The sequence below is a fragment of the Neophocaena asiaeorientalis genome, unplaced genomic scaffold (genome assembly GCF_003031525.2).
Source record: "Neophocaena asiaeorientalis asiaeorientalis breed wild unplaced genomic scaffold, Neophocaena_asiaeorientalis_V1.1 scaffold182, whole genome shotgun sequence".
Classification (NCBI taxonomy): domain Eukaryota; kingdom Metazoa; phylum Chordata; class Mammalia; order Artiodactyla; family Phocoenidae; genus Neophocaena; species Neophocaena asiaeorientalis.
In genome coordinates this window covers 1,638,104-1,664,888 of record NW_020174648.1, presented here as the reverse complement: position 1 = coordinate 1,664,888, position 26,785 = coordinate 1,638,104, and the positions used below count along the sequence as shown (strand labels likewise).

The following is a 26,785-nucleotide window of genomic DNA, read 5'->3' as shown; positions in this document are numbered from 1 at the left end:
TATATACCATTTGGATAGTTAAGATGCAGGAGCTACCTAAGTAGATTAAGGTAAATAAATGTGTTTCAGCTCAGTTTAGACTGATAACAATATGATATCAAGAATATTGTAGTCTAACTTAAGTTGGGAAATAGCCCAGGACGAATTTTATTTTAAATAAAAAGGGATTAAAATTCAGAGCTCTAATTTGATTAGTTCCTGGTTTGTCTTGAACCTTTGGCTTCCTGTATTAAGGATTATGTAAGTTATACTCAAGACTTTTTCTGACTGTGTAGGAGGAATTCATTACAGTGCACTGTTTAGGACTTTAAACCTCTTCTACATTGATGCCTGCAAATGAAACGTTTGTAATAGAACTAAGCCAAACAGCACCTTTTTACTAGATTACCTACCATTTTCAGGCTACATGTATGTACATCATTGACTTTTTAGGTTTTACTTTTTTGGCTTATGGTGCTAATCATATAGAAACTATTTTATATAAAGTACAGTGGAAAGCAATATAATATAATGCGAACTCTGAGGTCAGATAGACTGGAGTTCTGATCCTAGTTCTATAGCCTACAAGTGGTGACCTTGGGTAAGTCACATCACTTGACTTGTTCACGCTTCGATCTCTCATATGTAAAATAGGAATTCTATTGCCTACTTCAAAGACTGTTTTAAGACTAGAAATAATATTTAAAAGGCCCTAAGAGAGTATCTAGCATAAAGCAGTCATTCAATTATTAACAGCCATTATCAACAATAAGAACAGTAGTGATTTTTAGTCCCTTTCCCTTTATATTTTCCACAGAGAAATCAGGGCTATGTAGTTTTGTTTTGTTTGAGATATCTACTTTCTGCTCTATAATAGATACTGAATAAAGCAAGCAGTGGTATGAGTAGGGGTTTCGGCGGCAGGAGTTGATATCAAAAGCTGTTTGGAAATATATTTAACACCTATAGTCTTGGCAGTTGTTTTGCTGAGAGGTGACTGTAGAGTGGTTAACAAATAGACATGGTTTTAAAGTCAGGTGGGGGAGATAGACATTAAGACACCAAAAAATAGAAATATAAAGCATTTTAGATTGTGTTAAGTACAATGATGGAAAAGAATAAGATGCAGTATACGTTAGAGTGAATTGTTAGGGGAGCCCTCTCTTGGGGATTCAATTTAAACACTGTATTACCTGCTCTGTTGTGTTACTTGCTTTGCCTGAAAAGGTCAGGTTTCTGGTTCCATGCCACTGTGAGGTTAAAAGATTCTCTGTGCAAAGCCAGGCGGTAAATCAGAGAAACAAGTAATTCATGAACTAGTGATATGACCTTGTGGAGTCAGAGTATAATATATGTATATATTTAATTTATTTAATTTATTTATTTTTGGCTGCGTTGGGTCTTCGTTGCTGCACGTGGGCTTTCTCAAGTTGCGGCAAGCGGGGGCTACCCTTCGTTGCAGTGCTCGGGCTTCTCATTGCGGTGGCTTCTCTTGTTGTGGAGCACAGGCTCTAGGCACGCGGGCTTCAGTAGTTGTGGCTCGAGGGCTCAGTAGTTGTGGCTTGCGGGCTTAGTTGCTCCGCGGCATGTGGGATCTTCCCGGACTGGGGCACAAACCCGTGTCCCCTGCATCGGCAGCCGGACTCTCAACCACTGCGCCACCAGGGAAGCCCCGGCAGGCGGATTCTTAAGCACTGTGCCACAAGGGAAGCTCAGAGTATAATATTTTGTTTTTTAATTTTTTTTTACTTACTAGATCACCAGTTTATTATAAAAGGATATAATAGCTCAGGAACAGCCAGGTGGAAGAGATGCACAGGGCAAGTATGGGGAAAGGGTGCGGAGCTTCCATGCTCTCTGAGTGAGCCATTCTCCCTACGTCACCATGGGTTCACCAACCCGGAAGTTCCAGAGTATAATATTTTATACTCTCTACTCAGAGTATACATGTTTATTTTGTGTTTCTTTCTCTCAGCCTACTTTATAATTTTTTCATGCCTCTGTAAGGGTTACTTTATCCATAAACGACCCTGCTCTTTTCACATTTTAAGACTCAGTCCAAAGCAACCTCTGTTTGGAAGGCTTTTTAGAAGTGTTCTCTTTCTGAAGTGCAAATCTGAATATGTTTATAAACCTTGTGCTTAAAACATTATTGGTTTTCAGTTGCCCTTAGGATAAAATGAAAAATTCTTAAAATGGGGGAATTCCCTGGCGGTCCAGTGGTTAGGACTCCTCCTTGCTTTCACTGCCGAGGGCCCAGGTTCAATCCCCGGTTGGGGGAACTTCCCTGGTGGTCAGATGGGTAAGACTCCATGCTCCCAATGCAGGGGTCTCGGGTTCAATCCCTGGTCGGGGAACTAGATCCCACATGCATGCCATAGCTAAGGAGTCTGCATGCTGCAACTGAAGATCCCGTGTGCCGCAACTAAGGCACGGTGTGGCCTAAATCAATCAATCAATTAATCAATCAATCCCCGATTGGGGAACTAAGATCCCACAAGCTGAGTGACATGGCAAAAAATCCAACAGAAAAACCTTAAAAGACCTGCATGAACTGTAGACCCTGTTTGCTTCTCCAGCCTCGTCTCTGATCACTTGTAGTGCCTTCACTGCATTCCACCCGTAGAACCTTTGCTTCTTGGTGGTTGTTCCCCATTCTTAGAATCTTAGAGGTTGTCTCCTTTAGCTGCTTGTTTTAAAAATGAGGTTCTTTGATAGATTATCTAAGCACCTTGCTTTTCTAGTTTCTAGTTAACTGCCTGCTTCCTTCCTTCTGTTGTCCTTCTGTCTATCTGTTGTGCTGGGACAATCACATAGTCCATGGGCTGGATGAAGTTAATGTTAATAGAGATGAGATTGAGAAGATAAGTAAATTAGAAAGCCTATAAGCTTGTCTCCTTTTCAGGTTACTGATAGAAATTTTTAGACAGATTTGTTGTCCCGTTTTGAAATTCTAATTAACACGAGTTTCATGCAATAGAAGAACTCATTAGAAGGCAGAAGTGGAGCACTTCTTGTACTGTGTTTCCCTCTGACAAAGGGAATGACAGTAATAAGCAGTCACTCTTTATTTCTATCAGTACTTGGATACATGAAACGAGGAGGCTAAGGAAACTTAATAGTGTCCACAATAGAGTTCTTCCTTGCGTCCCAGTGGCAGCAGCTTCAATCAACTTTAATTCCTAATAGAGAAAGAAGACAAAGGCATCGTTGATGAAAAAAATTAGTAAGTCCTTCTAAGAAAGAAGTGGAAAATTTTATTCGCACCAAATTGAGGATTATAACCTGAGAACAGCCTCTCAGAAAGCTCCAAGAACTGTCTGCCTGTGAGAGGTCATAGACAGTTATATTAAGCTTTTGAGATAGAGGGCTATACTTTAAATGACAGATTATTGACAGTTTACGCAATCCAGATCTAGAGGTATAAAGCAGGTAGTAGGTCATGGTTTTTGGGGCCCCAGACAAGATTAAGAAGGAAGGTTATCTCCTAAGGAGTTGTGACCCTTGATGAGATTAGAAGGAAGGTTATCTCCTAAGGAGGTCTGGTTAATGCACATGCACCACACACACTAAAGGGGAGGGAGGAGGTCCAAACAGGCAAAGAAAAATATTATGTTTAAATCTTTCTCGGCTTGCCATAAAATGTGAATTTTATATCATCAGCATTAAGAAATGCCTTCATGCTGTTGTCATCAAACCCAAGTTTGTGTGCCTGGCGCAGTGTGAAACCAAACAACCAAAACATCAGAGTTTGGAGCAGAGAAAAGTTTATTGCAAGGACCAAGCAAGTGTTACGCGAAAAACTGGGTTCACTGCTTGGTGGGTGTCAAGCCAAAAGACACAACCAAGGCAGAAAGCGGGAGGATTTATTCCTTTGAGAACACTGGGGATCTTTCCCAAAGCCGTGTCTCCCCAACAGCAAAATTGGGGAAGTTTTAAGCTAAGGGTACATGCATGTTCATGAAGGGGCTTGAGCTGAGAAGCATAGAATTGGGCCAAAGGTCCACAGAGTCTAAGCTTTAGTTGAAGTCATGAGGGTCAACGTCATTATTCCATCCTCCACCCGAGTGAGGGCCTTAGTTTCTGCTGAACTCAAAGATATTATGTATATCCCTTGAGGAGGAACTAAGACTATTGTTTCTTGACTCCTTTTCCTTTGTTCTGCATTCCCTTACTTCCCTTAAGATCATGAATTATGAGATCTGTTCAAGGGCAAGCATTGTGACCAGGCTTAGATCACAATATTACTCAGGCCAAAAATGGCTTCTCATATGTCAAGAAAGCCATGCCCAGTTTTCTTTCTCCGGGGACCCCCTACCCTATCTGCTTACACAAGGAGAATGGGTGGCTCATGCTCAGAAGACATGAACTCCGGGTGGTTTTCAGGGAAGAGTTCTTAAAGGCAGCATTTGGGGTGGCGGCTGTAGGGTGTATGACTTTCTTCTGATTGGTTGGTGGTGAGGTAACAGGGTGCTGTTCCAGGAATCTCAAATCACCCTTCTGGTTGAGACCAGTCTGGGGTCTGAGCCTGCAGTTACCATCTTCCACCTGGAATTGTTCCTTTAGAACAATTCGAAGATATGTATCAGATTGTTATGTATATCCCTTGAGGAGGATCTAGGATTCTGTTTTATTGTTGAACTGTCTTTCTTGACTGCTTTTCCTTTGTTTCTGCATTCCCTAATTAGTAACTCTAGGAATCTGCCCTTTAGAACTCTGGGAAGGTCTAGGAGGCTCAAGCTTTTTTCCTACAAACAAGAAACAGGAAACACGAAGGCTTTTATACCTGGAAGGACCCCGCAGGTTCCCGCTCAGTTTCACTGTCCACTGAAAGAACAACTCAAAAGGGAAAAGTTGTGAGTTAAGTTTTATTCAGGAACCTTATTCAGGGACCTCATAGCCCAAGAAATAGCCTCTTAGTGGCTCTGAGGAGACTGTTCAAAAGAGGCAGGAGAGGAGCCAGGATATATATGAGATTTTTGCCTGGGAAAAACATGTAGTCAAGCATAGAAGGATTACTGCTAATCACAAAGAATAGACATCTCAAATTAATGATTTGAGTGCTCTTCTATGTATAGGAGGATGCAAGAATCTGGGGCCATTTGAAAATTTTCCTTAGTGTGCAGTTTACTGTCTAGGGGTCAGTATATCCAAAGCACAGAATGCTTCCTTGTTTTCTCCATCCTGAATTCCCCTCAAGGGTGGGTGACTGCAGTAGCAGTGGCTTGATCCTTGTAGAACTGGAATGGTGGGCAACATTCTTTGCTTACAGTAGGAGTTTTGGAATATGGGGAGAAAAAGAAGGGGAAAAGAGAATGGTTCGATTGACGAGGAGGGTGAGGATAAGGAGGTTGCTGTAGGCTTTGGAAATTGCAAGTGTTGGGGCATGTATGGCAGTGGCTCATCTGTGGGCGAGTAGTGAGTAAGGCACAAGAACTTGTGCCGTGAGAAGTTGAGTATTTTTAATTTGAGTTGGGTAGATAAATATCAACTTTTACTGATTTTTTTATAACAATCATTATGGCTTGTTTTTTTTCCCGTGCTTCTGGTCTACTTGACCCGATACTTAATTGGGAAGGGTGCTAGTTCCAGAGTATGAGGAATCCTAGTTAAAAGATTCCAGGCTTCTTTTTCAGTGTTGAATAAAATTTCAGCGGACTAATGTGAAAAGGGGGTATAGTGTTAAGACCTTACATGGTTTAGCCCCTCTCCTGCCACCCTCCCCCTTCTTTTCTGTCCTCAACTCTTATCACTCTTTTGCTTCAACTATAATGTCCTATTTCCTTGCTATTACTCAAACAGGTCAAGGGTGTTCCTGCCTCAGGGCTTTTCACCCTTACGCTTCTTCTGTTACTTTTCCCACAGGTATGGACTAACTTGCCCTCTTACTTTCTTCAGATCTTATCAAATGTCATCTTATTTTTGAGGCTTTCTCTGACCTCTCTATGAAAAATAGCACCCTCTTTCCCCCAGACCCTTCTCTTTATTTCTTTCCCTAACACCATGTGGCATACTGTATGTCCTGTTTACCCCGACTGGAATTTTAAGTTCCATGAGGACAGGCACTAGGTTTTGTTCATTGTTGTATCTCCAGTGCCTGCAGCAGTGCCCTGAACTACACCTAGCACTTAGTGGAATGAACAAATTCTTTCCCTTCTTCTCTTTTAGTATATTTCTACGTGAGACGGCATTTTTGTACCTGAAAAAAACCTTCATTTATTAAGCAGTCCAGTGCTAGAGCTTAATGAGAAAATAACCACCACCACCTCCCGCTCCTTTTTTTTCGAGTGCCACTTTTTTGGGTGTTTGTTTTGTTTTTGGTTAGGGAAGCATTGTAACAGGGAAGAGCCAATTTTGACTCCACATTGGATCTGTTTCTTTTACTTTAACCTTTGCTTTTCGTTGCTTTTGTTATTATACATAATGGCCTGACTCAGGGAACCCTGCCCCTCTGCCTAAATGTTAAACTAAAGTTCCCCTGTTCAGCTCATAGGGAGACAATCTGACCCTGCCCACCTGTGAATGGCTACAGAAAAGAAGAAATTAACACAACCCCTCATATTTTGCAAGACGAATGTCCTTTTTACTTTACTTCCTCACCTCCTCCCCATCTCTTCTATAAAAGAAACTGGCATCCAGACCCCGATAAGATGATTTTTTGGAGACCCCAGTCCTCCATCTTCCTGGTCTGCCAGCTTTCCGAATAAAGTCGTATTCTTTGCCTCAACACCTCATCTCCCGATTTATTGGCCTGTTGTGCGGCGAGCAGAGCGAGCTTGGACTCGGTAACAGCATCATGCCTATTGAAAAATTTCAGAATGAAGGTGGGTAGGGTCAGAATGTCTCTCTGTGAGCTGAACGAAGGCCTTTTAGTTTAACAGACAGAGGGACAGGGTTCCCTGTGGCAGGCTATTATGTATGCTTACAGCTATAGACAGTGATTATAATAACAAAAGCAACGAAACACAAAGGTTAAAGTAAAAGAAACAGATCCAACTTGGAGTCAGAATTGGCTGTTCCTTGTTAAAGTTTGGGGGTAGAAGTTTTTATAAGCAAAATTTGGGGTGAGGGCTGTAGGGTGTATGGCTTCCTTCTGGTTGGTTGGTGGTGAGGTAACAGGGCAGTGCTCCAGGAATCTTGCACTCAGCCTAAGGTTGCCATCCTCCATCTGGGTGGGGGCCTTTGTTCTACAGAAGAGCTCAAAGATAAAGTATCTTCCTTGAGGAGGAGCCAGGACCCTGTCCCAAGGCTTGCACTATTGTTTCTTGACTGCTCTGCCCTTGTTTCTGCATCCTCTCCCTTCCCTGATAAGCAGCTGTTTGAACCTTCCCTGTGAAACTCAGGGAAGGTCAAGGAGGCTGAATGAAGGCCTATTTCCTACAAACAAGAAATGGGGAACAGAGAAAGGCTTTTGTGCCCAGTTCTCACTGCCCGGGACCCCAAAAACATTTGGGAACTCTGGAAGGAGTAGTTTGAAAAACCCTTATATAGTTCCATTAGATACATTAATATTTTCAGGCTTTACTTTTTTTTTTGCGGTACGCGGGCCTCTTACTGTTGTGGCCTCTCCCGTTGCAGAGCACAGGCTCCGGACGCGTAGGCTCAGTGGCCATGGCTCACAGGCCCAGCCACTCCGCGGCGTGTGGGATCCCCCCGGACCGGGGCACGAACCCGTGTCACGAACTGCGCCACCAGGAAAGCCCCTGCCAATTTTAAAATACCCCAATTTACAATTTGAGCATCCACAGTAGGTGGCCCATTATAATTTGAAGAAAAAAATTTTTTTTGCCTCATACTTTTCAAAAACTAAGTTTTAAAGTTAAAATGTATAATAATTCTGTGTTATGAAAGTGTGTGTTGTAGTTAGATAAATATGTAGCTGTGGAGGTAGGAGTATACATTATTGTATAAATGTTGGTATCACAGAGAAATGGCATGACTTAGAGTATTCAATATAAACACTGGACACTTGGCACTGGAGGGGTTGCTTGAGAAGAAAGGGGACTTAAGATTATATAATGGTGACATAATATTGATTTTTGTTTTCCATATAAAAATTTGAAGAGAAAAAAATACTGTCATTTTTAGCATTTCTGTTATTTTGTTTTTGTATACCATTCGTAGGAGTTCATTTAGTAGGTGATTACTTTGATTTATGCCTAAAAGGGTATACATGCTTTTTTAAATTTTTTATTTTATTTATTTTAATTTTTGTGGCTGCGTTGGGTCTTCGTTGCTGCGCGTGGGCTTTCTCTAGTTGTGGCAAGTGGGGGCTACTCTTCGTTGCGGTGCGTGGGCTTCTCATCATAGTGGCTTCTCTTGTTGCAGAGCATGGGCTCCAGGTGCATGGGCTTCAGTAGTTGTGGCTCGTGGGCTCTAGAGTGCAGGCTCAGCAGCTGTGGCACACGGGCTTAGTTGCTCCGTGGCATGTGGGATCTTCCCGGACCAGGGTTCGAACCCGTGTCCCCTGTATTGGCAGGTGGATTCTTAACCACTGTGCCACCAGGGAAGTCCAAAGGGTATACATTCTTAAAAAGACAAATCATCATGTTGCTTTTTCAGTAGCGGTTTCTGAAACTACAGGTCAGCTATAGAAATCACTTTTCTGTTTTTATTCCTGTGAATTCACTTATCATGGATTTCTTTTGATCCAGCTCTATTTAGGAGAACCCTTTAAAAAATGTCAACAACTCATAAGCTAGTTAGCTCCTAATGCTTTCCTTTATTTGTCTTAAAATTCTAGGAATTGAAGCCCTTTTTTATGAAGGAAGTTGGTAGTCACTTTGATGATTTTGTGACCAATCTCATTGAAAAATCCGCATCATTAGACAATGGTGGTTGTACCCTCACATCCTTTTCTGTTCTTGAAGGAGAGAACAGCCACAGAGCTAAGTAAGTACGAGTAAGTTTCTTTTAATGCACAAGTCAACTCTAGCACAGCTCAGTGGTCTCAATGTGGATTGCACTAAAAAAGCCTGGATTCACACCGCACTACCTTTTATTAGCCATGTATTGCTATTTTAAACAGTTGAAGGGTGGGTTTCTTCATCTTAATACGTGGATTATAACAAACATGCATACCTCATTTAAGACCATGCTGACTTATAAAATAACATAGCTAACACTTGTTGAATGCTTTACATTTAAACCAAACAATGACCCTGTGAGGCACATAATATAACTGCATATTACAGGTTAGGAAACTGAAGCATGAAGCAGTTAAATGTTGTCCAAGATTACACAGTGGGGATTTGAACCCAGTGTCCGTGCTCTTCACTATGTCTCATACTGCCTCTCTATTGTACCCTATACAGTACTTGTAATAAAGTACAGTGCAATTAGTATACGTTATTTTAATTGGTCAGTCATCCAGAGCAGTAGAGGGAAGGCTATCAAAGGCCAGTGTGTGCTAATTTGCCATTTTGTGCTTTCCTTGGTTTTATGCCTCTTTGGTCTCTGTCAGTCTCCTGTTCTGGAGAACTGTTTTGACCAGAATAGCTAACCATAGCAGAAGTGCTAATGGTACTGCAAGAAGCCCTAAAGAAGGTGATAATGTTAGATGTTAAAATGTGAGGTTTTAGTAACTGGAGGTAACCTATTAGATCAGGAGGCTGTTGGGGATTGTTGGAAGACCTTAGGGGAGGGTATCATAAACATCAGTGCAGTTTTGGAGGACAGACCAAAATAGTATGTGAACTGAGTAAAGTATGGCTGGAGGCTTGTCCTTAGAGGTGTTTGGGAGAAGGAAGAGTGGTTGTCAGCCTGTGATGCCAGGGATGCATCTCCATAGGGGCTGGGCTGTGGGGTCTTTTTGAGTACTGCTCTAGTTAGGTTTGTCTGACATCTCTTCCTTCCTAATCAGATATGTCTGCACCTACCTCACAGCATTGTTCAGAAGAAGCAAATGACAAAACATGCATAAAACCCTAACACAGTACCTGGGTCATAGTGAGAAGGCAGTTAATATTATAAGCTGTAGCTGGTAATATTGCTTTTCTTATCCATAGGTTTACATTTCTTGTAATACTTGAAGTACTCATATTTTAATTTTTTGCTCTTCCCAGAGATCTGAGAGCACCTCCAGAACATGGAAAGATTTTTGTTATAAGGCGATCTCTCTTAGAGTGAGTATTTTTAGTTGCTTTTGTTAATTATTTGCATTTAAAAAATCAAACTATTCTGATGGTTAGAATCACTGAGTACTCTATGAATGTTTAATAGGTTTGTTCTGTATTCATGTAATACATTGGTTTTGATACTTCTTCTTGTACATTTGCCATCTCTTGCTCCTCCTTTCTGAACTTTTGGTTCTGTATCTAGTTTCAAGGGAGGAGTTGGAGGTAAGAATGGTTATTGGTCCTCTGATAAATTCCTTGAAGTTGTGCTGCTAGAACAGAAATTTTCTAATTAGGTAAACCACTTCAAGAGAGTTTCGGTGGTGCTGTCTTCTTGATACATAAATTTTTTTCATCTCTTCTTTGGCTAGCCAACTTTGAGACTTGATAGTTTTCTCAGATTTACTTACTTTAGAACCCCGATTGTGTAGATTTTATGGGGGAAAAAATAGGAAGTGTAAATTAATTGTGGCAACTTCATTTGTGAACTGAAAATTAAAGGTGCATTTTGAGTAGGTAATGAATGTGTCTTTTGAAATGTTGTCTGAGTTGATTATTTATCATTGATTTCTTCATTAGAATACTGATATTCATGAGTAATGTTCTGTGATTACTGTTTGAGATGTTTTTGGAGTGTGGATTAAGCATCTTCTGAACTGCTTTGAAGTAAAGTCTTTGATATATGGTGTTTTAAAATTAAATATCGATTAATTTTATTGGAACTACGTTTACAGTGAGCTGTTTGAGGTGGACCACATCAGAACGATATATCACATGTTCATTGCCCTCCTCATTCTCTTCATTCTCAGCACACTTGTAGTAGATTACATTGATGAAGGAAGGTAAGACAGTATACCTGTTTGCTTAGTTGATGCATGGGGTGTTGGGAGTTTTCACTATATTTAAATTTTGAAAAAAGATGGTTTGGTTAAATTGCTTCAGAAAAATCCCAAAGCAGCTGATTTGAGGGTGAGAGTTCTCCCTCCTGAAAAGTACAACTATAAAGCATATTAGAAATCTTATGACTTTTATTTTTAAAATGGTCTATTTTAAAAGACCATCTTAGTAGTTTCTAGGTAGTTTTCCTAAATGAGAGAATATCGTATATATGAGTTACCAATTTTTCTGCTATGGTATGCATTTTAGGTTGTTTCTAAAAATAGGTAGTTATTGGAATTTAACGTTTGAAAAACATGATGTTTTTAATATAAAAATCAAATTATAACTAAAGATGACAGTGTGATAATCATACATTGAATTATGTGCTTTATTAGTAAATTAAAATTTGAGATAATCATAATAGTATATTAGATTTTCGAATTGTACTATTTCATTCTGCAAAATCATCTTTTGTACATAAATTATTGCTATTTAAATATTTTAAGTATTTACCTTGCCATAGCATATTTTAGAGTTTAAAATGTATTAATGTGAGAATCTAATCTTTGAGAAATTCAGAGTCTTGTTACCTTAGGTTAGTAGTTTAGGTATCTTATGTTCAAAGACCATATTATCCTAGAGCTTTTAGAAAATAGATAAATAAGTTGTGAAGCTGAGGCTTAGGAGCACATGTGTTACATCCATGACTTCTGCGTGTTAGTGTTGTTGTGTCTCCTAAAGTTGAAAGTTTTGGGTCTGAAAGTTTTTAATTTTATAAATCAGTGCTTATTAAAAATTTACTTCTGTGTTCTTTCTCTGTGCTTTTTCCCCCCAGGCTAGTGCTTGAGTTCAATCTCATGTCTTACGCTTTTGGCAAACTTACTGTTGCTATGTGGACGTGGTGCACCATGTTCTTATGTACACTTACAGTTCCCTATTTCCTGTTTCAACGCTGGGCCAGAGGCTATCACAGGAGTTCTCATCCAGTAGTCCATTCTCTCTTGCATTGCTTCCTTTTTGTGGTCTTCCAGATTGGAGTTCTAGGTTTGGGACCACTTTATGTTGTATTAGTGTATACACTACCACCAGCTTCCCGATTCATTGTTATACTCGAACAGGTAAGGTTTTGAGTGTTGCTCAATACAATGCTATGCTTAGTTAATAATAATAATAATAATTGTTATTTTTTGTTGTATTAGTTGGATAAATTTTCATATCTGGTTCTTTGTGCTATTATCTATAAAATTAAAGTGTTAAACTACATCATCTTGTCTTTTTTTTTTGCGGTACGCGGGCCTCTCACTGTTGTGGCCTCTCCCGTTGCGGAGCACAGGCTCAGCGGCCATGGCTCATGGGCCTAGCTCCTCCGCGGCATGTGGGATCCTCCTGGACCGGGGCACGAACCCGTGTCCCCTGCATCGGCAGGTGGACTCTCAACCACTGCGCCACTAGGGAAGCTCCATCATCTTGTCTTTTAAAATTCATTCTACCTTCAGTGTTCTCTGATTCTTGATAATTGAAATAAATTACACTGAACTGTTCTGGATGAATTCAAATTTTGTTCTTGAACACTTTTTGTAGAAGCCATCTAAAGTATAAAATATTTTTGTAATTAAAAACTCTACTTTTGAAGTGTCAGATTCATTGTTTTGTCATATAGCCATCTAAAAGATTTATTTTGTTTGTACGCCCTTCAGAATTTTCTGACTTTTATTGGCTATCTGTAATGCTCGGTTTGGCTGTCTGTAATGCTCTGTTTGACTGATGGAAAGGACCGTTTCAGGAGACTTTCTTTGAACAGGCTTTTAATTTCTTAATTTGTAATATACCTGTAACAGATGGTGCTGTTAGTTGCAAAATAATTTGAGTAATAACATGTCTCTCTTTAGAGTTTGTTTTTCATTTATTTTAGTCCATAAAAGTGAGTTTGAGTTGGTATATACAAAATTAAGTTCTTTGTGTGTTTATAATCTAGTGCTGTTCTGTGGTTGCTTATAAGAGACAAGACAGTGAAAGAAAATTCATCTTTTTCCCCCACTCCTTTGTAGATTCGTTTGATAATGAAGGCGCACTCATTTGTCAGAGAGAATGTGCCTCGGGTACTCAGTTCAGCCAAGGAGAAATCAAGTATGTAATTCCATAAGTCAAAGGATTATTCACAGGGTATTTCAACCTTTGGTGTTTACTGGGATGGCATATTACATTCTGTAGACATTTATGTTTGATTTTAAATACAAGGATCCAAAAAAAAAAAAGAAACCTGTTGGGAGGGGAGGAAAAACATGTATATATGATCTGAAAGACCTTCTCACTGTTTCCTGATTGTTCCTGTTTTACCTTTGGTCCCCCAAATTTAAAACATTGATCATTAGACTCTTGCAACTTCTGCGTTATTTGTATAGAATGTTAATAGAGTCATTACACCCCGTGTGCTTACTTTTCTTGAATTGCTGCTTCAAACTCTAGAAGTTATGTCTAAGTCACAGGAGTAACTTAGTTTAGAGGGATTGGTAATATTCAATTAATTTAGGAATAAGAAGTCATCATTTTGGGAGAGCAGGAAGAAACAACATGAGCTAAGGAGAGGTAGCTTTTTGTCTTCCCTATTCTGTGCTTATTTTCCTCTTTCAGTTTTGCTGAAAGAAATTGAAGAGCCTCCAGTCTAAGCATAGTTTTCCTTTTCCAGGCACTGTTCCAGTACCCACAGTCAACCAGTACTTGTACTTCTTATTTGCTCCTACCCTCATCTACCGTGACAACTATCCCAGGTAATGGCATTATGAAGCAGAAATGGGGTAGCACCAGGAGTGTGCCAGGAAGGAGGTGGGGTAGGTAGACCAGTTCATGTAGGGCTACAGAGCCGTTGGAATGGGTTTTAATTTTCTTGCTGGCATGGGAAACCCCAAATCGTGATTCTAGCCATCTGATTTTATTTCAGTCATTCTTGACAGAATTGTACAAGTATTTCCTATGTCAAAAATGATGTTCTGGGGGCTTCCCTGGTGGCGCAGTGGTTGAGGGTCCACCTGCCGATGCAGGGGACACGGGTTCGTGCCCCGGTCTGGAAAGATCCCACATGCCGCGGAGCGGCTAGGCCCGTGAACCATGGCCGCTGAGCCTGCGCGTCCGGAGCCTGTGCTCCCCAACGGGAGAGGCCACAGCAGTGAGAGGCCCGCGTACCGCAAAAAAAATAACAGAAAAAAAAAAAAAAGATATTCTGTGTGGGAAGATACTGTGAGGACCTTTTTAAAAGTTCATTTATTTACTTTATTTAGAAAGTAATTTTGTTTCTTCCGTTTTAGGACTCCCACTGTAAGATGGGGTTATGTGGCTATGCAGTTTGCACAGGTAAATTTTTTTTTGTGCCTAAGGTTTGTTGGCTGGTGGGAGATGGGGATTTGAATATAATAATAATTTAATATATTTAAAGTGTTGTTTAATTCATGTCTCCTGGGAGCTCTAGAACTCTTTTTTTAAAAAATTTATTTATTATTTATTTTTGGCTGTGTTGGGTCTTCGTTTCTGTGCGAGGGCTTTCTCTAGTTGTGGCGAGCGGGGGCCGCTTTTTCATCACAATGTGCGGGCGTCTCACTATCGTGGCCTCTCTTGTTGCGGAGCACAGGCTCCAGACGCGCAGGCTCAGTAGTTGTGGCTCATGGGCCTAGTTGCTACTAGGGATGTAGTGGGATCGCAGCATGTGGGATCTTCCCAGACCAGCGCTCGAACCCGTGTCCCCTGCATTGGCAGGCAGATCCTCAACCACTGCACCACCAGGGAAGCCCTAGAACTCTTACTGAAGTCTTTAAACTATTCCCAGTTCGGTAAATGGTGTTTGCTTTGCCAATACATCAAAACTAATTTTCTACAATTAAAAAAAAATTTTTTTTAAAGTAAAATAATTCCATTTGGTTACTTCAGTATGCATCTACATTAAATTCCCCCTCCCGTTCTGTTTTTTATTTTATTTTTGGATGTATATCTGTGTGGATGTGGTATGACACTCCCTCAACCCCTTATCAGAATCATAAATCCCAGAAGATCCCATTTTAAAATCTTGTGTCAATCAAATACCCCTTTATGAAATAGGTTCTTTTGTTATGAGTTTCATGTAGCAGGAAAAAGAGATTCCAGAGTCTGATCTTTTAAAAATGCCATCTGGTAAAGGGTTGGGAATAGGTATGGTAGAAATTAGGCTTGAGTACTATCTCTGAAGGATTACAGTTCAACAATCTTATATACTAGTGTTAAATGGAATATATGTGTAAAGGTTAGTTTACAGGTCACATATATATGTTCTTTTGAAGGAAAAAAAATCACTTTTTATCGTTCCTGATCAAGCTGTCTTTATTATAATTATCTTTGTTGTGTTCCAGGTTTTTGGTTGCTTTTTTTATGTGTACTACGTCTTTGAAAGGCTCTGCACCCCCTTGTTTCGGAATATCAAACAGGAGCCCTTCAGCGCTCGTGTTCTGGTCTTATGTATATTTAACTCCATCTTGCCAGGTAACGTGGGTACTGGTTAATTTGGCTGTTCATAAAGTTGCAAGGAAAATAGAAAGCCATTGCGTGTGAGCACCTTTGATTTACCTGCTTTTCGCTATCAACTCATCTATGCATCTATACCCATCTTTAACCTCTTTCCATCTATCTGACAGAGGAAGCATCCTTCCAGTCCCTGGCCAATCTTTCCATTTGTCTTCTTTCACTCAAGTTTTGCTTTCTCTGACTGTGGATAGTCTGTGTTCATGCTTTATCTTCCCGTTCACTATTCACTGTAATCTTGCTCCTAATCTGACCAGGCCATTGAAATGGCCTTTATTAAAATCTCTAATCTCCTCCAGTAGTTGGCTTAGCCCTTATTCTGTTTGATCTCCATGAAGCACTGGGTGCTGTTGACCACATTTTGAAGTCTGTCTTGCCGCTGTCTTATTCTCCTGTCTTTCTGGCCATACCATACATAGCAGTGAACCAGACATACATACTCTTTATTCTCTGGAAGCTTGCAGTTTAGTTATATTTACAGTTTCCCTTACTTACTCTTTCTCTTTCCTCTACCCATTATATGTTGGTATTGTTTTCTGCCATGACGTTCTTTCTTCCTCTCCCTCTCTCCCAGACATCTGCTAGTAATCCTCCCTGATTGCCCCTCAAGATTTACTCCAATAAATTATTTTATCTGTCCCTCTGATGGGATATGTGTTACATATGTGTGTCTTCTTCACTAAGCTGCAAATTCCATAAGCTTAAGCATTGTATCTTGTAGCCAGTCATAGTCTCTCCTACATTGTCTTATACATAGTAGGCTAATATTTTTTGAAAAAACAAGTGAATGAAAAGGATGGGCATGTAAATGGGTATTTTAAAATATAGTGTAATATATAATATACTAAGGTGCTGTTGAACTTTGTCTCATAGTGGAGATGACATTTAACATTGGGTATTGAAAAATAAATAGGCATTTGCTGGGCAGAGGGGTGGTGGAAAGTTGCTTCCAGGTAGTGGGGTGGATTCAAAGGCATGGAGTATTTTGGAATGGCAGAAGTTCAGTTGCGGATGATGTTTGCTACATTGGGAGTAGAGGCAGAGATGAGTTAACCTTGTCACTATTGACATTTTGGGCTGGATAATTCTTTCTTTGGGGGGCTGTCACGTGCATTGTAGGATATTAGCCACATCCTGGCCTCTAACAACTGGATATCATAGCACAAGGCCCGCTTCTTGAATTGTGATAACCAAAAATGTCTCCAGAATTGCCAGCCATCTCCTGGGGGCAAAATCTCTCCCAGTTTTAAACAGCTGGTTTAGAGGAATACATGGCCAGATTTTAAAGGGCTTTTACCACCAAGTTAAGCCATACATCTAGGCATTTCCATTAAAAACAGGCTGGGTCATTTTTGTCTATAAAACCCACTTGGAAGAAAGTTATTTCTTTATTAGATTAAAATAATTAACTTTCAAAATACACTGTATCATTTCTGAAATGGGTAAGCTGGAATAATAGCTTTTATTTTACAAAATGATTCCAGCTAAGCAAATGACGACATATAATGAACTGATTGGTATGTGAGCTGTTTGGAAGGAGTCTTAATATTGTTCCTCTTATTTTTAGCTGTGCTGATACTGTTCCTTAGTTTTTTTGCCTTTTTGCACTGCTGGCTCAATGCCTTTGCTGAGATGTTACGCTTTGGTGACAGGATGTTTTATAAGGTAATGTGTACTTGGACTCATCTTCCTTTTCACATTTTATTTGTGTACTCATTGTTAAGTATTTGAGCATTGTTAGCTACTAGCTTTTTAACATAAATGTTGTGAAATCGTTTTCTTCCACAGGTTTTACCAATATTAAGTCTGAAATTCTATTACTGATTTAAGTGGCGTAGTCTTGTCTTTTCTTCTACCTCTAAATCTGCTCCCTTAGTACCGCATTTGGTTCCTGCTGGATCCTGTATTGGTGATTACAGTGGGAAAGCAGGTGTCCAGAGGGCATTCTGAGACTTTGCTGACTTTTTATTCATTTGAAATCGGCTGTCTGGTGCTGTAGGAGTGATCTCAGCAAATTATTCTATTTAAGATTGTTGAACAGTTCATGAAGGAAGTAACTTTTCCCTCCTTTATTTTGAAAGGCATTAATTCTGCTTCAGATAGTATTCTTACACTTCCAAAGTTGGAATTAAGTTGTAGAGTAGGGGCAGAGTGGTTCACAGTGTTCTGTAATCCCACCTGAAGCCCTCTAGAAATTTGTCTGTTCATGTTTTGGCAACACTCCAAGCCTACCCCTCCTTTCTCAAAGAAGCAGCGAGTGCGTGTTGCAAATTTTATGTCTTATTCCATTGGTCTGATCTTAGAGTAAGAAACAGGATATATATAAAGGAGCACCGGGACTTGGAGGTAGCCACCATCTCACTCGTGGTACAACTTAAATTTTGCTGTCTATGATACCAGCAAACTGCTCTTGAGGGTTATCACCCTATCTAAGTCTGTGTGACCTTAGAATTCTCTCATTGTGTTTTAGCAAGGTAAGGGGGATTTACTGATTGTTATTTAGATGAACATTAGATTTAATGATTATGTTGTGTATCTTCCATCATAACTTGTGTGATAAAGAGATAGTGAACCTGGGAACTTAATCATCCATAAAACTAGGATTAATGTCACATTGAACACTAATAACCAAAATGCCTTTGAAGATTTTTCTGACATCAGTGTATGGACTAACAATTTATCATAACACACTCTAGGTGTTATATTATGTGTGTATATTCCCTGGGAGTAGGTTTTGCTTTGGTTCTGTGTACATGTATACCTTTGCTTTTTTCCTTAGGATTGGTGGAACTCCACATCATACTCTAACTATTACAGGACCTGGAATGTGGTGGTCCATGATTGGCTATATTACTATGCTTACAAGGACTTTCTCTGGGTAAGCAGCGAGATTTAGTTAATGTTGTTTAAGAAATGGAGATTCTTTTCCAGAAAGTATTACTATTGTGCAGCTGGAGGAAGTTATACTTAGTTGTCTTCAATTCTCTTGTGAGCCGTTAATGTCTTAAGAAACCTTCTGCTTTGAATAGCACTGCTTAGAGACCAGTATCTACAGTTACCAGGACTAAGACCATGTTTTTGCTCTGGATTTTGATTTTACATGACTACAAAGTAAGAATGCGTGCAGGCATTTGGAGAAGTTGAAATGATCCACCAGTAATGGATCATTTTGTTGGAGTCTCATTGCCAGCAAATAATCTCCCCTAGCTTTTTCCATTTGTTTTTTTGTTTTTCTTCCTTTGTTAGAAGTGGAGAAACCACCTATGTTTGGATTTACAGCTCTCCGATATAGATTATTAATATATGTCTTTGAGACATTCTTTAGAGCATCGCTTATTTAGACTGAAGAAACGTAGTCTTGAGTCTCATGGTTGATTAACGTTGGTATCTCTGGATTGCAGGTTTGAATTGTTAAATAAGGGCACTATTTGGCTAAATGACAGTGTGTTGTGGTGCAAATAGCACAGTATTCGAATGTTCTTTCATTCATAAATGTAATTTGACTTATGGAGGCAAGTCCCTTGTTTCTAAATCTTAGTTTTGTTACCTGTAAAAATGGTACCTGCCCAATCTACCGTACAGTGCTACTCTAGATTTGATGTGTCCGTTTAGCAATGAAAACTATGTTTTGTCAACCATAGTGAGTTACAAATATAAGTTATTAGTGTTTTTGAAAATATGCTCGATCTTTCAACATTAATGGTTTTGAAAATATGTCATTTAGTAAAGTAAGGATTTTTAAGCATAGATGTTTTTGTCATTATTTTAGTACATTGGATTACTCCAAGTAGACTTAGAAAATCAAATATGAATATAATAGGTGCCTTTAGTGTGTGTTAATTATAAGTCTTATGTACTTCATGTTTAATTACTTACTTTCTGAAAATTGCCTCTAATATTTTCCTTTTACCCTAGTTTTTCACAAAGAAGTTCAAGTCAGCTGCCATGTTAGCTGTCTTTGCTGTGTCTGCTGTAGTGCACGAATATGCCTTGGCTGTTTGCTTGAACTTTTTCTATCCAGTGCTTTTCGTGCTCTTCATGTTCTTTGGAAGTAAGTATCTTGGCATCTCCTGAGTACTGAGTATTATGCTAAAAGAAATTTAGAAAATAAAATATAAAATCAAAGTAGAAAACTAGATAGTAATACCATTTCAAGGCAATGTTTGTTTATCAGATGGTAAGAACATTAATTTTGAGTAATTATGTACAACTCTGTTGCAGGATGCTTACACTTTGATGTAGAGAAATGAACTAAATAAGCTCTTGAAGACTGTTGATAACACTGACTTGGTAGCTCATGAAAACTATAAACAACCTCGCCATTCTTAAACTCTGTTCAGTGTTCACTCTCTGAAAAAAACTAACCCTTTTTTGGGTGGGGTGGAGAGGGACAAGTTAGAATAGGAATGCGTCCATGAAATATGTTTTCACCTGTTCTGAATACTGATTGCTTTCCAAATAATCACTGATTAATAAATTTAAACAGTGAAGCTTCATTTGTACTTTATGGGACCAATGGCCAGCATAGAACGTGTATATACACAGTTGATGCTGTTTATGATAACTAAATGATTGTAGCAGATATCTGAGGCCCCTCATCTCCTGGTAGATTCTGTTTTGATGACTATATATATTTTTTGTTGTTTTCCTAACTTCAGTGGCTTTCAACTTCATTGCCAATGATAGTCGGAAAAGGCCAATTTGGAATGTTCTGATGTGGACTTCCCTTTTCGCGGGCAATGGAGTCCTCCTGTGCTTTTATTCTCAAGAGTGGTATGCACGACAACACTGCCCCTTGAAAAATGTGAGTCATCAATCAGGCTGGAGTGGTGAAGTAACCTATTTGTTCCCTGATTGTGAGGGTTGGTGGGCAGTGTTAAGGGGAAGGGAGTAGTGGAGATGGTGATAAATTAATGTTAAGGGGAGGGAAATGTGGAGTAAAAGCAGTAACGTATCTTACTGCACTGTCCTTGAACTTTTTCTTTTCTTTGGTTTTCTTCCCATTGAACTCTCCTAGTTCTTGGTTCTCTCTCTCTTTTTTTTTCTCTTTATCTGATTTTTCTTTAGCTCCTTCTAATATTCTTCCTGTGCCCTGAAAATGTAGGTCTTCTCCAAGGTTTTCCCAGTGGCATGTGTATCCACCCCCACCCCCAAATATGCATCTTTTACCTCTTCCTTCCCGAAGTAATAAACTCTATAAAAATGTCCAGCTAGACTCATATGCCTAGGAGCCCATTTCCCTGTTTTTGTTGTATTTTTCTTGTTTGTAATTTTGTAAGAGTCTCATTCTTAGAGCTTTAGTTTTCGGCTGCTTGTAGAAAACTCCCAAATATTTGGGGTGGGGGGCTTCTTGATACATCTGCTTGGGTATTTCTCATGGATACCTATAACTGAAGATGTTTAAAATCAAATTAATCAGTTTCTCTCCCAAAGCTTCTGTCCACCCTGATTTTGCTATGCTGCCCTCGCATCCCCTCCTTATTTCCTGTGAGTCCCCTTTGTGCATTTGAACTAACTGCTCTGGACTCTGGACTCTGTCTCTGGTCACTCTGCTCTTTGCACTCAGATTTCACCTGTCAGATTTTATCAAGATCTGATTTGGATGCAGTGTCGTCCATGAAGCTTATTTATTTATTTATTTGGTTGGTTGGTTGCGCTGGGTCTTAGTTGCGGCTTGCCGGCTCCTTAGTTGTGGCACATGGGCTCCTTGCTTGTGTCATGCGAACTCTTAGTTGCGGCATGCCTGTGGGATCTAGTTCCCTGACCAGGGATCGAACCCAGGCCCCCTGCGTGGAGTCTTAACCACTGCACCACCAGGGAAGTCCCCATGAAGCTTTTTAAAATTCCTGCTCTAGTCTCTTTTCTATTTCTGAACTTTCATAGTATTTCATCTGTTCCTCGTTTAGATGATTCAGTAATTTAAGCTTTGTATTATAGTAATTTGTGTATATTATCATCCTTAACCTACCACCATTTAGATTTAGGGCTACTAAAAATAGGACTGTGCTAAAACAAAATGCAAGATACAGAAAAAAGGTAGTGCCTCTTTAGAATTTGGTCAGGAGTCCATGCAGTTGTGTAGAGTTTACTGGACTTAGCTTCATGTAAAGCTTCTAAATCAAGTAAATCTGTGCTATAGATAAAAATGATGAACATCTTTTGAATTAGTGAGCTGCTTGTAGCTTGAAGGTTACTGAAATGCTGGGAGGCATTTTAGAGATGTGCCATGTGTAACATCAACACCCCCTATCTACCCCATATCTCATACGTACAGTGTACACAGATAAACTACTCTTCCATTCTTTTTTTTCCCCTCAAAGCCCACATTTCTGGATTACATCCGGCCACGTTCCTGGACTTGTCGTTATGTGTTTTAGAAGCTTGGACTTTGTTTCCTTCCTTGACTGAAGATTGGGTATTCTACCTGATTTGGGGCCACCATCTGTTTCCAGCCGTTACTGAAGTTATCTGTGTTATTTGGACCACTCCAGGCTTTACAGATGGCTCACTCCATTACTAGGTCACCTGAAGCTGAGCTGTTAGAAGTTTCCTGGAAGCTTGTACACTTTTAAGCAGTTCTTAATTTTTTCCTTTTTGGGAGAAGGGAGACTTGTAGCTGATATAATGACAGATTTTTGCTGGGCCATATCAGCTTAAACCTCAGAAATTCTGTTTTGTTTCTTGATTGCATCTAATTAGAGACTAAACATCATGTTTTCTTGGCCACTGAATTAGCCAAAACATTGATGAAGAAATCATTTAAGTACCCCTGGCTTAGAAATTTTTTCATGTGCATTGTTGGAATGTATGCTCATTAACCATGCAACTGGGAAAGAAAATAATGTGGAATGTTTTGCTATTTCTAGTAAAGAGAAAATATCTATTTTTCCAAAGATAATCTTGTTATATATCCTAATTTGTATTTTTTTTTTAAAGTTCAGTTCTATTTTTATCTTGTTTTTGCTATACAGTGTAGGTCGTGATATCTGTGAAGCAAAATTATCCCTTTCACCTTGAATTCTTGAGTTTGCATCCATAATATTATATATTGAGGGGAACAGAAGTAGGAAGGGAAAAAGAAGTGGCACAGGACAAAGAAAAATGTTTCCTCTTTTAATTTCTAAAGTAATTTTTAAAAAGAACTTGCAGAGTCAATAATGTGTTTAAATTATTTTATTGTGGAACTTATGTGGAAGATAACTTTTGTTGTTTAAACTTTCAGGTAATAACTTCTTTGAAGTTATTTAGAAGTAACCTTTGGTACAGTTATTTTATCTAATAAATACTGACATGAATTATTTTTCAGACTAGTAAGTCTGTTACATAAGTATTAATCACCACCATTAATATTAAAGGGAATATTAAAGATCCAGAAGCTGGCTTCTGCATTTGCTCAATTATTATACTTTTTTTTCAATTATTATGCTTCTAATGGTAGTGTACTTTAGTTGCAATAAATTAATATGTGATCATTTTCAAGAAAATGTACTTTATTGTATGATGTTCCATGTTATCAGATGCCTATAGCTAATACAGTGTGGTGTGTAGGAATTATTTTGGTTGTTTGAATGACATATGATTATGTTGGTAAAGACTGAGCTTTGGAAGGGTTTTTGAAGACCATGTAGGTTCAACCCAAAGAAGGGAGGCTTATGAATTACCCAAAATTTGAGAAGCAGCCAACTTGAGAAACTATCTTGGTATTCTAGCAGCCCTACTGCTATCTAGAAAGTTTGAGAAATCTTTTTCAAATTGTTTTCAAAAAGTTAGTTTGAATCTCACAAGAAGGTAAGTAAAGTTTCTTAATAGTCACAGCTTAATTTGTACCGCAAGTTCTCAGCTAAGTTTCCCATACCTTTGGTCCAGTTGAGTTTGGGCAAATCCAACCTCAACAGACAAAAGTGTACCTCAAAGAAGGTTATTTTTAAAAGGGTATTCCAGGACTTCCCTCGTGGCGCAGTGGTTAAGACTCCACCTGTCAATGCAGGAGACACAGGTTCGAGCCCTTGTCCAGGAAGATCCCACATGCTGCGGAGCAACTAAGCCCGTGCACCACAACTACTGAGCCTGCTCTCTAGAGCCCAGAGCCACAACTACTGAGTCCGCGTGCCACAACTACCGAAGACCGCGTGCCACAACTACGCACGCCTAGAGCCTGTGCTCCACAACAAGAAAAGCCACCACAGTGAGAAGCCCGCACACCACAACCAAGAGTAGCCCCCGCTTGCCGCAACTAGAGAAAGCCCGCACACGGCAACAAAGACCCAATGCAGCCCAAAATAAAATAATAAATAAATAAATAATTTTTTTTTAAAAAAGAAAAGTAATGAGTTTAAAATTTCTTTCCTATAAAGTATTAATGATAGTAACCATTAGTTTGGGTGTGTTATCTAAGAGAACAACTAATATCTCTAACTTTGTCATAAATTTGTTAGACGTTCTTATTCTCAATTCTGGGTAGTGAGGAAAAATGGAGGGGTTTTTTGTTTGTTTTTGGTGGATTAATTACTGCAATTGCCTAGGTAAAGTTGCTTCCTCATGTTAGAGCTTAATTAGAAAATTGAGGCTGCTTTTACCCCTCTCGGTAACCACAACATTTGGAAGCAAAAGGAGTAGTGGAAATGTTTTTTCCGTTTTCAATAGTTACAGGGTGAAAGTGGATGATATTTGCAGGTTAAGAAAGTACAGTGTGTAAAGTAAGTATTCTATTTTTGCATACACAGATTATGTTGTAGAAGTAATTCATTTAGTATAGGCAATTTTTATCATAGTTTAAAAATTATACTTACCTGAAAAATTGAATCCTGAAGTCTTTATAGGAAACCTAACAACATTTATGTTTTAGAAGTTGGTCATGTGGGCTACATAGCATGAATTATTGAAGTCTTTTATGCAAAAATATTTTTGTTTTGTGCAGTCATAAGTAATTTTGAGTAAAGTTCATTGTTTTCTTTGGAGGAAAATAACGGAGATGAACTAACATAGCTGTAGTAAGCAGGTGGCCTGGTGTAGTATAGTAATTTATACATGTTACTTTTGAAACCTTTAAAAAAGAATTGTTAGGCTTAAGCCCAGCATGTAAATCATGCTGCTTCTGGTTGAGATAGGGATGCAGGGCTGGAGCCCTTGTTTGGTTATATCCATTTCCTCTTACCCCCAAATACCCAGTTTGAAAACCACTGGTGTGGTGAAAAAAGTCCATGCACAGCCTTGTGATTAAGATAGCCCCATACTTACTAGCAGTGGCACCCAAAGTTGCTTAATTTATCAGAGCCACAGTTTTCCTCATCTGTAAAATGGGGATTAATAACTACCTCATTCGCTTGCTGCAAACCACTAGCCCAGGCAGAAATAGGGCCTCGTTATTTTCTTACTCTCCATAAATTCCAAACCTAAATCCTTACTATTATTTCATTGGAATCCTTAAAAAAAGACCTGGGATGGCGGGGGGGTGTTTCAAATGCTGCACACTCCCAAGAATATATACTTTTAAATAGACTCTCAGGCTGATGGTGAATTGGCTTTGCACCTTGATAGATACAGGCTCTCACATAATAGAATTGGTAAGAATTCAACAGGATTGCTAAAAGCATTCTTGTTTCCAGCTCTCCAAAATTATTGATACTTTCAGATTTATCTGTTTAGCATTAGGGTAGAGTGGCAAGCTTCTGAAAAGAAATGCTTTTACCTAAGTATTAAATCATGTTTAGAACTAGTGTGTATACTTTATACTTAAGTTTTAGAAATTATGGAGAGGACGGAAGCTAATGAGGCCTTACTTCTGCCAGTGTAAGGATGCTTCTAGTCTTGGAAGGCAGAATGAATTTCTTAATGGAAGATAGTTCAGTGACTTGCTTGCTGATGCAAAATTTCATGTAACTTATGTAGTTTATATGATAGTTATATATGTGTGTGTGTATATATTTACTATCAAAGAAAGACCTGCCTTGGACATTCTTTCACATATCTTATCTCTAGGCTTTATGATTATGGTTCAGAAGTGGAGGGAACTGGGACGTAAATGTTTTGAGGAATAGAATGAATATTGTTAGTGAAGCTTATGTAAGTATTTGATTAGTTTCTAACATCACTAAAGTCTCTATCAGGTCACAGAGTGTTGGAAGCCAGTTTATAAAGGAGGTAGAATACAGCTACTCTGGTTGCAGTGGAGAGGAGTCCTTACTTGGTACACCTGTGCTTTTCCCCACCCTGAATTTAATGTCCAGTGTGAAAATCGGTAGATACTGATAAAATTCATAAGCTTTAGGTTAGTAGGAAAGCTGTACAATCTGTAAAATCCTTAATAAAGTTTCCTTCTTTTCTTGTGAAGTATAAAGACTTTCAAATAGCTAATTTGGATTTTAGAAAAATAAAGGCTTAATTTCAGAAGTTATGCAGTTTTTAAAAAAATCTAAAACTGTCTCCGTACTCTTTTTCTAAATGCTTTCTTCTAGCCTTTATGCTAGCAGATACTTCACCATGCTTTGTGGTGTTCTTTTAGTTTGTCTTGATGAGATGGTAGGTGTATTTCTCTTCTCTTAGGGATACAGTTTGAATTCCCATGTACAAACATGCCACTTGGGTGGGAAGAGAGCTGAAGCCCTAGCCAAGGCTCTGCCATTGGGGCCAGTAAGGCAGCTTCCTTCCTGTGTTAGTACCTTTCCAGCATGTGCAACCCATAGTGTTTTAAGAGCTGCAGAAAAGTCCCGGGAATCTGAAGTTGTTATAAGGGTTATCCTACAATTAACGATGTTTTTTCTAATTCGTTCTTGTTTGCTCTTTTCCTGAATTACAATTCCTCCTCCCCCCACCCCCTATATCTTTGTCTAATCACTGGTATCATCACTTTGTTTAGCACACATTGTATTAGCATTAACATTTTTTAAACTTTAAAAAGAATACATACAAAAGGGCAAAATAATTGCATATGTGAAGAATGTGGTAAATAAATTTGGAAAAACACCATGTCTCATTTTAAAAGTAACTCAAGTTTGATATTAACCCTATGTTAACTATGTATTTCATGTTCATAAATGGTTTTCACCTTAATAGCACACAGCTTTATATGCTGAATATAGCCAATAATTTTTATTGGAGTATAGTTGATTTACAATGTTGTTAGAATTTTCTTTTTCAGGATAATGGAGGGAGCCACGTTACAGATTACAAAGAAATAATGGGGCCCAGTTGTGATTTTGTATTTGCATCAAGAAAAGCAGTGACCCTGGTTCTTGAGCCTCCTTTCTTTCTGTGGTCATTATTTGTTGCTT

At 38.9% G+C, this 26,785-nt stretch overlaps 1 protein-coding gene across 3 annotated transcripts in view; it reads left to right on the top strand.

Annotated features, from left to right (window-relative positions):
* Window positions 1-22,810, top strand: part of SOAT1 (sterol O-acyltransferase 1) — a 56,526-nt gene extending 33,716 nt beyond the window's left edge. For all 3 annotated transcript variants that reach the window (XM_024758790.1, XM_024758792.1, XM_024758791.1), the window contains 13 exons: window positions 8,723-8,871; window positions 10,044-10,103; window positions 10,829-10,936; window positions 11,809-12,091; window positions 13,022-13,100; window positions 13,660-13,741; window positions 14,276-14,321; window positions 15,347-15,476; window positions 17,083-17,180; window positions 18,295-18,393; window positions 19,431-19,566; window positions 20,174-20,319; window positions 21,836-22,810. In XM_024758790.1, the coding sequence (XP_024614558.1) occupies window positions 8,723-8,871; window positions 10,044-10,103; window positions 10,829-10,936; window positions 11,809-12,091; window positions 13,022-13,100; window positions 13,660-13,741; window positions 14,276-14,321; window positions 15,347-15,476; window positions 17,083-17,180; window positions 18,295-18,393; window positions 19,431-19,566; window positions 20,174-20,319; window positions 21,836-21,892 (1,473 nt within the window). In that variant the 3' untranslated portion in view covers window positions 21,893-22,810. The remainder of the gene's footprint in view (window positions 1-8,722; window positions 8,872-10,043; window positions 10,104-10,828; window positions 10,937-11,808; window positions 12,092-13,021; window positions 13,101-13,659; window positions 13,742-14,275; window positions 14,322-15,346; window positions 15,477-17,082; window positions 17,181-18,294; window positions 18,394-19,430; window positions 19,567-20,173; window positions 20,320-21,835) is intronic.
* Window positions 22,811-26,785: the final 3,975 nt, after the last annotated feature.